This window comes from Rhinoraja longicauda, chromosome 12 (genome assembly GCF_053455715.1).
Source record: "Rhinoraja longicauda isolate Sanriku21f chromosome 12, sRhiLon1.1, whole genome shotgun sequence".
Classification (NCBI taxonomy): domain Eukaryota; kingdom Metazoa; phylum Chordata; class Chondrichthyes; order Rajiformes; family Arhynchobatidae; genus Rhinoraja; species Rhinoraja longicauda.
The window spans coordinates 50094293-50107726 of record NC_135964.1 but is presented as its reverse complement, the minus strand read 5'-3'; the positions used below and the strand labels follow the sequence as shown (position 1 = coordinate 50107726).

The following is a 13434-nucleotide window of genomic DNA, read 5'->3' as shown; positions in this document are numbered from 1 at the left end:
TCGGCTCGGCCCTGGGACTTTCCATCGCCCTGTGGGGGCTTCAAAAAGTTGGGAGCCTCGATCACCTCGTGGCACCACGGGAGAAGAATGAGGAGGAGATAAGACTTTGCCTTCCATCACAGTGAGGGTATGCCTAGAGCAATCACTGTGATGGCTGTTTGTGTAAAAAATTATATCTGTGTATCTTGTGCTTTTTAATGTCTACTGCCGGACCCTGACGTGAGAGGACGCTGGCGTTGTGTATTCGCCGCTTTTCCGTCAGGACAGTTTGTCTGTTTGTTTCTATGTTAATTGTTTTTGTAAAGCGCTTTGAGCATGCGATAAGGCGCTATATAAAATAAATGAATTATTATTATTATTATTAAACAGCCGGTGTGTACAAAACCACAATGCTTGGCTGCGCTCGGCTCAGGAAATAACCCCTGCACTTCACCAACAAGAGTTCGTCCCACAGCGGACTCAGCGAGAAGTGTTAAAATTCCTCTCGATCCCTGCCCCCCCCCCAACGCCATCATAGCAATGAAATTCTCACTAACGGGTCTTGAAACACAGTACTCGTGAACAGAAACATTCAATTTTAAAAAACCTAACATTAGTGCAAAACAAAACAAAAGCCCAAAGTACCGAGTGAATTTGTAGTTTAGAAACATAGAAAATAGGTGCAGGAGGAGGCCATTTGGCCCTTAGAGCCAGCACCGCCATTCATTGTGATCATGGCTGATCGTCCACAATCAATAACCCGTGCCTGCCTTCTCCCCATATCCCTTGATTCCACTATCCCATAGAGCTCTATCTAACTCTCTTTTAAATTCATCCAGTGAAATGGCCTTCACTACCTTCTGTGGCAGAGAATTCCACAAATTCACAACTCTGGGTGAAAAAGTTCCTTCTGACCTCCGTTTTAAATGGCCTCCCCTTTATTCAAAGACTGTGGCCCCTGGTGCTGGACTCGCCCAACATCGGGAACATTTTTCCTGCATCTGGCTTGTCCAGTCCTTTTATAATTTTATATGTCTCTATAAGATCCCCCTCTCATCCTTCTAAACTCCAGTGAATACAAGCCTCGTCTTTTCAACCTTTCCTCATATGACAGTCTCGCCATCATGAAACCACCTTCTAAAGTTTGAACAAAGGATGGGAGCAACAAGTTTCACCCAAAGGCAGAACTCACCCACGACGTCACGCAGTCAAAAGTGAAAAGTTATGCAGCCAGCCGAAAGTTACACAGCAAAAAGTTAAACTTACGCAGCCACAAAGGTTCACACAAAGCAGTCATTCTCCCCACATTGTTAGATTCCTGTGCTGTAACAAAATCTGATCACCACGGCCGGAGAGAAAGCCGATGCCAGAGTGCATGGGCTCGGTACTACAGTTTAGCTTAATTTAGAGATACAGCGCGGAAACAGGCCCTTCGGCCCACCGTGCCCACGCCGACCAGCGATCCCCACACATTAACACTATCCCACACACACTCGGGACAATTTTGCTTTTATACCAAGCCAATTAGCATACAAACCCGAACTTCTTTGGAGTGCGGGAAGAAACAAAAGGTATCGGAGTAAACCCACGCAAGTTATGGGAAGAAGGTACAAACTCCGTGGCCAGGATGGAACCCGGGACTCTGGCGCTGTAAGGCTGTAGCTCGACTGCTACACCACTTACAGCATAACGTCTGACTGGGTAACGTTGCGTGTGACATTTGCCGTTGGGTGAAACTTGTAGCTTCATCCTTTGATCAAACTTTAGAAGATGATTGTGCAGGGGATAGCGAAGCAGCTATCTGCTCCTTTGTCTTTGCTGTGTCCATTGCCTTCAGTTGGGCAGGCAACACAAAATGGGGCTGCACAGGGGTAGAGTTTCTGCCTCCACAGACGTTTGCAGCCCCCGGAGACCTGGGTTCGATCCCGACTACAGACGCTGACTGCAAGTTCGTTCGTTCTCCCCGTGACCTGCGTGGGTTTTCTCTGAGACCAGTTTCCTTCCACATTCCAAAGACGTACAGGCATTATGTAGGCAAATTGGCTTGTGGCTAAAGGGATCATGGGGTATGGAGAGAAGGCAGGTACAGGATACTGAGTTGGATGATCAGCCATGATCATATTGAATGGCGGTGCAGGCTCGAAGGGCCGAATGGCCTACTCCTGCACCTATTTTCTATGTTTCTACACTGAAGGCCTCAGTTCGAGACATCGGCCTGGATGACAGCAATTGAATGCCTGTGAAAAGCAATATGCAGAGAATACAAAAATATGTCCAAGATGGACACAGAGTGCTAGAGTACCTCAGCGGGTCAGGCAGCATCTCTGGGGCTAAAGGACGGGTGATGATTTGGGTCGGGAACCTTCTTCAGACTGAGAGTAGGGGCGGGTGGGGGAAGAATACCCGGATGCAAGAAGTCAGAGGGTGGTGAATCTGTGGAATTCTTTGCCACTGAACGCTGCGGAGGCCAAGTCAGTGGATATTTTTAAGGCTTTGATAGATAGATTCTTGATTAGTACGGGTGTCAGAGGCTATGGGGAGAAGGCATGAGATTGGGGGTTAGGAGGGAGAGATAGATCAGCCATGATTGAATGGCGGAGTAGACTCGATGGGTCGAATGGCCTAATTCTGCTCCTATCACTTATGACCTTGAAAGACCAGAACCAATCAAGGTGACCAGAGGCAGGGTGGTTCCCTGATAAGCTAATTGTTGGCGGGGGGGGGGGGGGGGGGAAGGTGTGATCTCAAGAGGGCTAAATTGTTGAGAACTGTGGAACTGGTTAAACGTTTAGGGTGGAGGAAGGGGGGGGGATCCGAGGGGGGAACTTGGCCACCTGTCGGTGGGAAAACCAGAAGGAAACCAAGAACCGAAGCGACCAGATACAGGGAGACCAACTGGTCTCCCGGTGGCCGAGCACTTCAACCCCCCCTCCCACTCCCAGTCTGACCTTTCTGTCATGGGCCTCCCCCAGTGCCATAGTGAGGCCCACCGCAAATTGGAGGAACAGCACCTCATATTTCGCCTGGGCAGCTTGCAGCCCAGTGGTATGAACATCGTCTTCTCCCACTTTAGATAGTTCCTCTGTCTCTCCCTTCCCCTCCCCCTTCCTAGATCTCCCTCTATCTTCCTGTCTCCACCTATATCCTTCCTTTGTCCCGCCCTCCTGACATCAGTCGGAAGAAGGGTCTCGACCCGAAACATCACCCATTCCTTCTCTCCTGAGATGCTGCCTGACCTGCTGAGTTACTCCAGCATTTTGTGAATAAATACCTTCGATTTGTACCAGCATCTGCAGTTATTGTCTTATAGATACAGGGAGAGGTTATTTGGACAGAAGTACTCACGTTGGTCAATTGTAACAGTCGCTATTTCGCCCGTGTGTTCTTGGCTTGCCAACACATCTGCAGGACAGGAACAAGCAGAGTTAATTAACATTAACATTAAAAACATCTACACTCCAAATACCGACATTCTGCCATAGAACTGTACCTCGGTACGTGACAATAAACTAAACTCACATAGCCCGCTATAAAAATCTTTTCCCTGTGCCTCGGTGCACGTGATAATAAACTAAGGTAAGATGGACCAGTTTTTGCCCGTCCACCACTATCAATTTATTTCTCCCTACAGTTTTGAGTAGACAACTGATTCTGCAGCACCCTGATATAAATGTCGTCACGCCCCAGGTTAACGCTGCTTGGTTATTACTGTAGCCGGGAGGGAGTGGAATCTACCCAGACCTTCCGTCTAATGACATACTACGATAGCTCGGCCCCAGATCACATTAGGACAGGCCCTTCGGCCCACAGTGTCGGTGCTGAACAGGACGCCAATACCATCACTTATCTACCTGCACATAATCCATATCCCTCCAGTCCCTGCTTATCCACGCGCCAACCAAAAGTCTTTTAAATGCCGCTAACGCATCTGCTTCAACCAGCACGTCCTTTTGGGAAGGAGATGAAGAGGAATTTCTTTAGTCAGAGGGTGGTGAATCTGTGGAATTCTTTGCCACAGAAGGTTGTGGAGGCCAAGTCAGTGGATATTTATAAGGCAGAGATAGATAGATTCCTGATTAGTGCGGGCGTCAGAGGTTATGTGGAGAAGGCCGGAGAATAGGGTTAGGAGGGAGAGATAGATCAGCCATGATTGAATGGCGGAGTAGACGATGGGCTGAATGGCCTAATTCTGCTCCTATCATTTATGACCTCATGACCATCTCCGGAAGTGATACCAGGCACTCACCTCCCGGTGTAAAATAATTTGCCCTCCACCTCTCCTTTAAACTTTGCAACTCTCACCTTAAAGATATGCCCTCTAGTATTTGGCTTTTCCATTCTGAGAAGAAGGTTTTGCTTCTCAATTTTACATTCCTCCATCAGGTCTCGCCACAACCTCTGGCATTGTTCCAGGAAAAACAATCCAAGTCTGGCCAGTCTCTCCCTGCGGCTAATGCCCCATTAATCCAGGTATCATTCTGGTCAACGTGGGAGCCATATTTATTCATTTGACTGCTGCGTGTTATTTTGGTTTAGAGACACGGCACGGAAACAGGCCCTCTAACCCACCTAGTCCCACCTGGTCTGAAGAAGGGTCTCGATCCGAAACATCACCCATTCCTTTTTCCCCGAGATGCTGCCTGACCCGCTGAGGTACTCCAATAGACAATAGGTGCAGGAGGAGGCCATTCGACCCTTCGAACCAGCACTGCCATTCAATGTGATCATGGGTGATCATTCTCAATCAGTACCCCGTTCCTGCCTTCTCCCCATACCCCCTGACTCCGCTATCCTTAAGAGCTCTATCTAGCTCTCTCTTGAATGCATTCAGAGACTTGGCCTCCACTGCCTTCTGAGGCAGAGAATTCCACAGATTCCAACACTCTGTGTCCATCTTGGACATATTTTTGTATTCTCTGCATATTGCTTTTCTCAGGCATTCAATTGCTGTCATCCAGGCCGATGTCTCGAACTGAGGCCTTCAGTGTTGCTGTGATGCCAACGAGTAATTCAACATTTTCCTTGATCTGCATTCCTTGTCCTGTTTTCACACCTGACACTTCCTAATCCCTGTACCGCCCACTCTCCCAACATCAGTCTGAAGAAGGGTCCCGACCCGCAACGTCGCCCGTTCCTTCTCTCCAGAGATGCTGCCCGTCCCTCTGAGTTACTCTGGCCTTTTGTGTCTATCTTTAGTCCGATCGGGTACCCGTTCACACGAGTTCGATGCTATCCCACTTTCCCCTCCATTCCCTACCCACCCACTCGGGGCAGTTTACAGAAGCCGATTAAATTGCAAACCCGCACGTCTTTGGGATGTGGGAGGAAACTGGAGCGCCTGGAGGAAACCCAGAGGGTGAACATGCAAACGCCGCACAGACAGCACCCGAGGACAGGATCGGACCCGGGTCTCTGGCAGTTGCACTTAGAGCTGTGTGCCGTGTCACGTGGGTAAGTGGAGGTGCGATCTCTGTGGGGAAATGTTGTGCAGTTGCATATTAGTGTGTTATTGGCAACTCATATTCAAGCTGTTAACACCCACTAATCGCACAGAAACACAATCTCCATGCTCCATTCTGAGTCACGGTAATCGGATTGGAAATATATTTCCTTCCTTCATCAATACTAGGTCAGGAATCTGGAATTCCCCGCAGAAAGTCACTGGGACAGCACACCACTCACGTTCTCTCGTGTTTCACGGACAAGCACTCTACTAGCTGCGCCACTGTGCCACAGTCTGAAGAAGGGTCTCGACCCGAAAAGTCGCCCATTCCTTCTCTCCTGAGATGCTGCCTGACCTGCTGAGTTACTCCAGCATTTTGTGATACCTGCGATTTGTACCCAGCGTCTGCAGTTATTTCCCTAGGCCTCTGTGCCACCCTCTGCACTGCTTGAAGATATGATCCCCACCGCCGCTCTCATTGAGTAGTATAAGAAAATAACTGCAGATGCTGGTACAAATCAGTCTGAAGAAGGGTCTCGACCCGAAACGTCACCCATTCCTTCTCTCCCGAGATGCTGCCTGACCTGCTGAGTTACTCCAGCATTTTGTGAATAAAAACCACTCTCATTGAGATCAAGATAGACACATAGAAGAATAGGTGCAGGAACAGGTCGTTCGGCCCTTCGAGCCAGCTCCGCCATTCAATATGATCATGGCAGGTCATCTAAAATCAGTACACCGTTCCGGCTTTTCCCCCCCATATTCCTTGATTCCTTTAACCCAAGAGCTAAATCTAACTCTCTCTTGGAAAAACATCCAGTGAATTGCCCTCCACGGCCTTCTGTGGCAGAGAATTCCACAACTCTCTCGGTGAATGTTTTTCCTCATCTCAGTCCTAAACCCCTTATTCTTAAACTGTGAGTCCTGGTTCTGGACTCCCCCAACATCGGGACCATTTTCCCTGCATCGACCCTGTCCAATCCTTTAAGAATTTTATGTTTCTATAAAATCCCCTCTCGTCCTTCTAAATTCCAGTGAATACAAGCCCAGACGACCCATTCTTCCATCTTCTGTCAGTCCCGCAATCTTAGGTTTTAGGTTAATTGGCTTCTGTAAAATTGTAAATTGTTCCTCGTGTGTAGGATAGCGTTAGTGTACGGTGTGATCGCTGGTCGGCGTGGACTCGGTGGGCCGAAGGGCCTGTTTCTGCACTGCATCTCTAACCTAAACTAATCTGCATCAGCTGCAATCAGTCACTTGCCTGTGCAACCTGTAGGCGTTTAATTCCAGCAATTCACCTGCACTGTATCTCTCAAGTTTAGTTTGGTTTAGATCGACTTCTCCAACTTTAGATAGCTCCTCTGTCTCTCTCTTCCCCTCCCCTTTCCCAGATCTCCCTCTATCTTCCTGTCTCCACCTATATCCTTCCTTTGTCCCGCCCCCCCCGACATCAGTCTGAAGAAGGGTGTCGACCCGAAACGTCACCCATTCCTTCTCTCCTGAGATGCTAATGTAACCACACTTTTCAAAAAGGGAGGGAGAGAGAAAACGGGGAATTACAGACCAGTTAGTCTAACATCGGTAGTGGGGAAAATGCTAGAGTCAGCTATTAAACATGGGATAGCAGCACATTTGGAAAGTGGTGAAATCATTGGACAAAGTCAGCATGGATTTATGAAAGGTAAATCATGTCTGACGAATCTTATAGAATTTTTCGAGGATGTAACTAGTAGAGTGGATAAGGGAGAACCAGTGGATGTGTTATATCTGGACTTCCAGAAGGCTTTCAACAAGGTCCCACATAAGAGATTAGAAAGCAAACTTAAAGCACACGGTATTGTGGGTTCAGTATTGATGTGGATAGAGAACTGGCTGGCAGACAGGAAGCAAAGACTAGGAATAAACGGGTCCTTTTCAGAATGGCAGGCAGTGACTAGTGGGGTACCGCAAGGCTCATTGCTGGGATCCCAGCTATTTACAATATATATTAATGATTTGGATGAGGGAATTGAATGCAACATCTCCAAGTTTGCGGATCACACGAAGCTGGGGGGCAGTGTTAGCTGTGAGGAGGATGCTAGGAGGCTGCAACGTGACTTGGATAGGTTAGGTGAGTGGGCAAATGCATGGCAGATGCAGTATAATGTGGATAAATGTGAGGTTATCCACTTTGGTGGCAAGAACAGGAAAGCAGACTATTATCTGAATGGTGGCCGATTAGGAGAAGGGGAGATGCAACAAGACAGGGTGTCATGGTACACCAGTCATTGAAAGTAGGCATGCAGGTGCAGCAGGCAGTGAAGAAAGCGAATGGTATGTTGGCATTCATAGCGAGGGGATTTGAGTATAGGTGCAGGGAGGTTCTGCTGCAGTTGTACAGGGCATTGGTGAGACCACACCTGGAGTATTGCGTACAGTTTTGGTCTCCTAATCTGAGGAAAGACATTCTTGCCATAGAGGGAGTACAGAGAAGGTTCACCAGATTGAATCCTGGGATGGCAGGACTTTCATATTAAGACTGGATAGACTCGGCTTGTACTCGCTGGAATTTAGAAGATTGAGGGGGGATCTTATAGAAGCTTACAAAATTCATAAGGGGTTGGACAGGCTAGATGCAGGAAGATTGTTCCCGATGTTGGGGAAGTCCAGAACAAGGGGTCACAGTTTAAGGATAAGGGGGAAGTCTTTTAGGACCGAGATGAGAAAGTTCTTTTTCACACAGAGAGTGGTGAATCTGTGGAATTCTCTGCCACAGAAGGTAGTTGAGGCCAGTTCATTGGCTATATTTAAGAGGGAGTTAGATGTGGCCATTGTGGCTAAAGGGATCAGGGGGTATGGAGAGAAGGCAGGTACGGGATACTGAGTTGGATGATCAGCCATGATCATATTGAATGGCGGTGCAGGCTCGAAGGGCCGAATGGCCTACTCCTGCACCTATTTTCTATGTTTCTATGCTGCCTGACCTGCTGAGTTACTCCAGCATTTTGTGAATAACTACCTTTAGTTTGGTTTAGAGATACAGCGCACTGGGTCCGCGCCGACCAGCGATCCCCGCACATTAACACCATCCTATACCCGCTAGGGACAATTTTTACATTTACCAAGCCAATACCTGCACGTCTTTGGAGTGTGGGAGGAAATCGAAGATCTCGGAGAAAACCCACGCGGGTCACGGGGAGAAGGTACAAACTCCGCACGGACAGCGCCCGCAATCGGGATCGAACCCGGGTCTCCGGCGCCGTGTGCCGGCCGTGTCTAAATACATGGTACACTCTGATTTACTCACATTTCCTCAGCAACTCCAAGTGGCTCCACAAGATTTCCCCCTTTGGTACTCTCTGCAAGAAATCTTCCTGGCTGAGGGAGCACAGGTCTTTGCCCAACATGGTCAGCTCCTTCACATCGACGTCAATCATGACAAACTCCTTCATCACCCACACGGCCCAGTGTAACACCTGGTCTACTGACCATTGGATTGGATCTAGAGGAGAAAAAAAGAAGACCACTTAATGAAATCCATTCTTTAAGGAAAAAAAAAACCCCAAGCTGTCTATTGATGACTTGATAGTTGGGTAGAGAAATAGAAGATGGAATTTATTCCAGTAAAAATGTGGAGATGCATTTTTAGAGAATAAATAAGATAGGGATCTTTAGATATCTGCACCTCAGTACTTCCTATGATCCTATCATTCAAAGATCCCTGAAATGGCATCGCAAGTGAATAAGGTGGTTAGGATGACGGCCGCGAGGCCTTCCATCGCCCGGTGCGGCGCGGCCGCGGGACACCATTCTGCTTTAGTTAAACATTTTGTTCAAGATGGCCGCGCCGTTGTGTTTGGCTGCCTGCCACTGTATGTTTCTTTTTTTTCCTAATCAGATGTGCAGCACTTTGGTCAACGTGGGTTGTTTTTAAATGTGCTATACAAATAAAATTGACTTGACTTGACTTGACTTGGATTAGAGGGTCTTAACTACAGAGAGACATGAATTATTTTCACTGGATCGCCAGAGATCGTGGGGAGAGCTTTTAGAAGTATATAAAATTGTGAGAGGCATAGAAAGGGTAGACATTCAGAACTTATTTCCCGGGATGGAAATCATCATCGAAGGCTTCACAAAATGCTGGAGTAACTCAGCGGGTCAGGCAGCATCTTAGGAGAGAGGGAATGGGTGACATTTCGGGTCGAGACCCTTCTTCAGACTGAGTAGTGTAAGAAAATAACTGCAGATGCCGGTACAAATCGAAGGTATTAATTCACAAAATGCTGGAGTAACTCAGCAGGTCAGGCAGCATCTCAGGAGAGAAGGAATGGGTGACGTTTCGGGTCGAGACCCTTCTTCAGACTGATGTCGGGCGAGGGACAAAGAAAGGATGTAGTTGGAGACAGGAAGACAGTGGGAGAACTGGGAAGGGGAAAGGGAGGGACAGAGGAGCTATCTAAAGTTAGAGAAATCAATGTTGGGGTGTAAGCTGCCCAAGCGAAATATGAGGTGCTGTTCCTCCAATTTGCGGTGAACCTCACTATGACAATGGAGGAGGCCCATGACTGAAAGGTCAGACTGGGAGTGGGAGGGGGAGTTGAAGTGCTGAGCCACCGGGAGATCAGGTTGGTTAAGGCGGACTGAGCGAAGGGGTTGAGCGAAACGATCGCCGAGCCTGCGTTTGGTCTCGCCGACGTAGAGAAGTTGACATCAAATACTAGAGGGCACAGCTTTAAGGCTAGAGGGGTAATGTTTAAAAAGGATGTGCAGAGCAAGGTTTTGTTTTTAAAAACAGTAGACATAAAATAGCGGAGTAGCTCAGCGGGACAGGCAGCATATCTGGAGAATGAATGAGCGACGTTTCAGACCGTTCTTCAGACCGAGTTTGGCGATTGCCTGGAATGTGCTGCCTGGGGTGGAGGTGGAAGGAGCTATGATCGCGACATTTATAATTTTTACTGAAGCCAATTAACCTACAAACCTGTACGTCTTTGGAGTGTGGGAGAAAACCAGAGCACCCGGGGACAACCCACGTGGTCACGGGGAGAACGTCTTTGTTCCATGGAGCGTAGGAGGACGAGGGGAGATCTTATAGAGGTTTACAAAATCATGAGAGGAATAGATCGGGTAGACGCACAGAGTCTCTTACCCAGAGTAGGGGAATCAAGGACCAGAGGACATAGGTTCAAGGTGAAGGGGAAAAGATTTAATAGGAATCCGAGGGGTAACCTTTTCCACACAGAGGGTGGTGGGTGTATGGAACAAGCTGCCAGAGGAGGTAGTTGAGGCTGGGACTATCCCATTGTTTAAGAAACAGTTGGACAGGTACATGGATAGGACAGGTTTGGAGGGTTATGGACCAAGTGCAGGCAAGTGGGACTAGGGTAGCTGGGACATTGTTGGCCGGTGCGGGCGAGTTGGGCCGAAGGGCCTGTTTCCACACTGTATCAATCTACGACTCTATAATGTACAGACAGCAACCGTAGTCAGCATCGAACCCGGGTGGGTCTCTGGCGTTGCAAGGCAGCAACTCTACTGCTGCGCCACCGTGCCGCCCCATTAATGCTTCCAGCATGGGGGCGCAGAGTTACTGTCTTACAGCGTCAGACGCCAGAGTTTGATCCTGACTACGGGTGCTGTGTGTACAGAGCTTGTACGTTCTCCCCGCGACCTGCCTGGGTTTTCTCCGAGGCTTGGATGTTAATTGACTCAGTATAAATGTAAAAATTGTTCCTAGTGTGTGTAATAATAATAATAATGCATTGCATTTATATAGCGCTTTTCATATACTCAAAGACGCTTTACAGGGATTTAGAGAACATAGGGAAGTGAATAAATAGATAAATAAGTAAACGAACAGAGAAAGGAGACAGAAGGTGAGGTGACCTTCAGTGGTTGAAGGCAGTACTGAACAGGTGAGACTTCAGTGATGTTTTGAATGTGGTGAGTGTGGAGGAGTCTGACGGTTTGGGGTAGTGAGTTCCATAAGGTGGGAGCAGCAATGGAGAAAGCCCTGTCCCCCCAGGATCTGAGTTTGGTCCGGATGTGGGGGGATAGGAGATTGGCAGCAGCAGAGCGGAGGTTGCAGGTGGGAGTGTGCCTGTGGAGGAGGTCGGTCAGGTAGGATGGGGCCAGGTTATGGAGGGCTTTGTAGGTCATGAGGAGGATTTTGTACTGGATTCTCTGGGGGATGGGGAGCCAGTGGAGTTTGTGAAGGACGGGGGTGATATGGTCACGGATCGGGGTGTGGGTGAGTAGACGGGCAGCGGAGTTTTGAATGTATTGAAGTTTACTGATGATTTTTGAGGGTGCGCCATAGGAGGCTGTTGCAGTAGTCCAGACGGGAGGTGATGAAGGCGTGGATGAGGGTTTCTGCAGCTGTGGAGGAGAGGCATGGACGGAGAAGGGCAATGTTTTTGAGGTGGAAGAAGGCTGTCTTTGTGATGTGTTTGATGTGTTTGTCGAAGGAGAGGGTTTGATCAAAGATGATTCCAAGATTCCGGATGTGAGGGGAGGTGGATACTGGGAGACCATCAATATTGAGGATGAAGTTTTGGGTGGATTTGGTGAGCGTTTTTGGACCAATGATGATGATTTCAGATTTGTTGCAGTTGAGTTTGAGGAAATTTGATTGAAGCCAAGATTTTATTTCAGTGATGCAGTTTGTCAGTGTAGAGTGTGTGGTGGTGGAGATTGACTTGGTGGAGATGAGGAGCTGGATATCATCGGCGAAGCAGTGGAAGTTGAGACCATGACGGCGGATTAATTGACCAAGGGGGAACAGGTAGAGGATGAAGAGGAGGGGGCCAAGGACTGAGCCTTGGGGGACACCTTGGGGGAGGGGAGCGGTGGGGGATTTACAGTTGTTAATGGAGATGAACTGGTGCCTGTCAGAGAGGTAAGATTTGAACCAGGATAGGGCTGTGCCGGTGATGTTAAAGGAGGTTTCAAGTCGGGTGAGGAGAATGGAGTGATTTATGGTGTCAAAGGCGGCGCTGAGGTCAAGTAGGATGAGGATGTTGAGGTTGCCAGCGTCGGAGGAGAGGAAAAGGTCGTTTGTGATTTTGAGGAGCGCAGTTTCAGTACAGTGGTTGGAGCGGAATCTGGATTGGAAAGTTTCATACAGGTTATTGGTAGAGAGGTGGTATTTGAGTTGGGAAGCTACAGCACGTTCCAAAACTTTGGACAGAAAGGGTAGTGTTATCGTGTGGGAATCGCTGGGCCGAAGGGCCTGTTTCCATGCTATATCTCTAAACTAAACATTAGGCGATTAACTTTCCAATCTAATTAATCTCTGCCTCAGAGGGCAGTGGAGGCCAATTCTCTGAATGCATTCAAGAGAGAGCTAGATTGAGCTCTTAAGGATAGCGGAGTCAGGGGGGTATGGGGAGAAGGCAGGAACGGGGTACTGATTGAGAATGATCAGCCATGATCACATTGAATGGCGGTCGGTGCTGGCTCGAAGGGCCGAATGGCCTCCTCCTGCACCTATTGTCTATCTGGCATTGGAGAGAAAGATCACATGAGAGAGCCACGAGACACAGTGGATTATTGCAATAGTCCTGGCGATGTGTTCCTGAAACAAGAAGGCATTTGTAAAAGCAAAATAGACCAAGGAAACATTTGCCAGATATATATGTTGGCTTTTATTTGGCCTCTTTCTTCGCCTGCCAAGTGTTTGACTCATTACTAGCATATGACTCTGATGTGGATGATCATTTGGAACTGCAATGAGCTGGTCTTTATTTCTGCCTCAGCACTGGCTGCTAACAGACTCTTCAAATGGGTCTGAACGGTCGGTCTCAGGTGTGGACCACAGCACACAAGACATTCAGCCTTATGTAGAAAAGCCACTGGATATCTAGCATTACAACGGACAAACGTCAAACAGTTTAGTTTTGGTTGTACCGAGCTAGTGAAAAGCTTTTGTTGCGTGCTAACCAGTCAGCGGAAAGACAATATGTCATTACAATCGAGCCATTTACAGCGTATAAGTAAGAAATATTGCTGTAGGAGTAGAGATTTAAGAG

The 13434-nt window shown here is 48.1% G+C and overlaps 1 protein-coding gene across 5 annotated transcripts in view; it reads right to left on the bottom strand.

Moving 5' to 3' along the window:
* Positions 1-13434, bottom strand: part of gabpa (GA binding protein transcription factor subunit alpha) — a 57802-nt gene that overhangs the window by 12377 nt on the left and 31991 nt on the right. For all 5 annotated transcript variants that reach the window (XM_078409726.1, XM_078409725.1, XM_078409722.1 and 2 more), the window contains exons 7-8: positions 8709-8903; positions 3325-3381 (exon numbers count right to left, since the gene is read on the bottom strand). In XM_078409726.1, coding sequence (XP_078265852.1) covers positions 3325-3381; positions 8709-8903 — 252 coding nt within the window. The remainder of the gene's footprint in view (positions 1-3324; positions 3382-8708; positions 8904-13434) is intronic.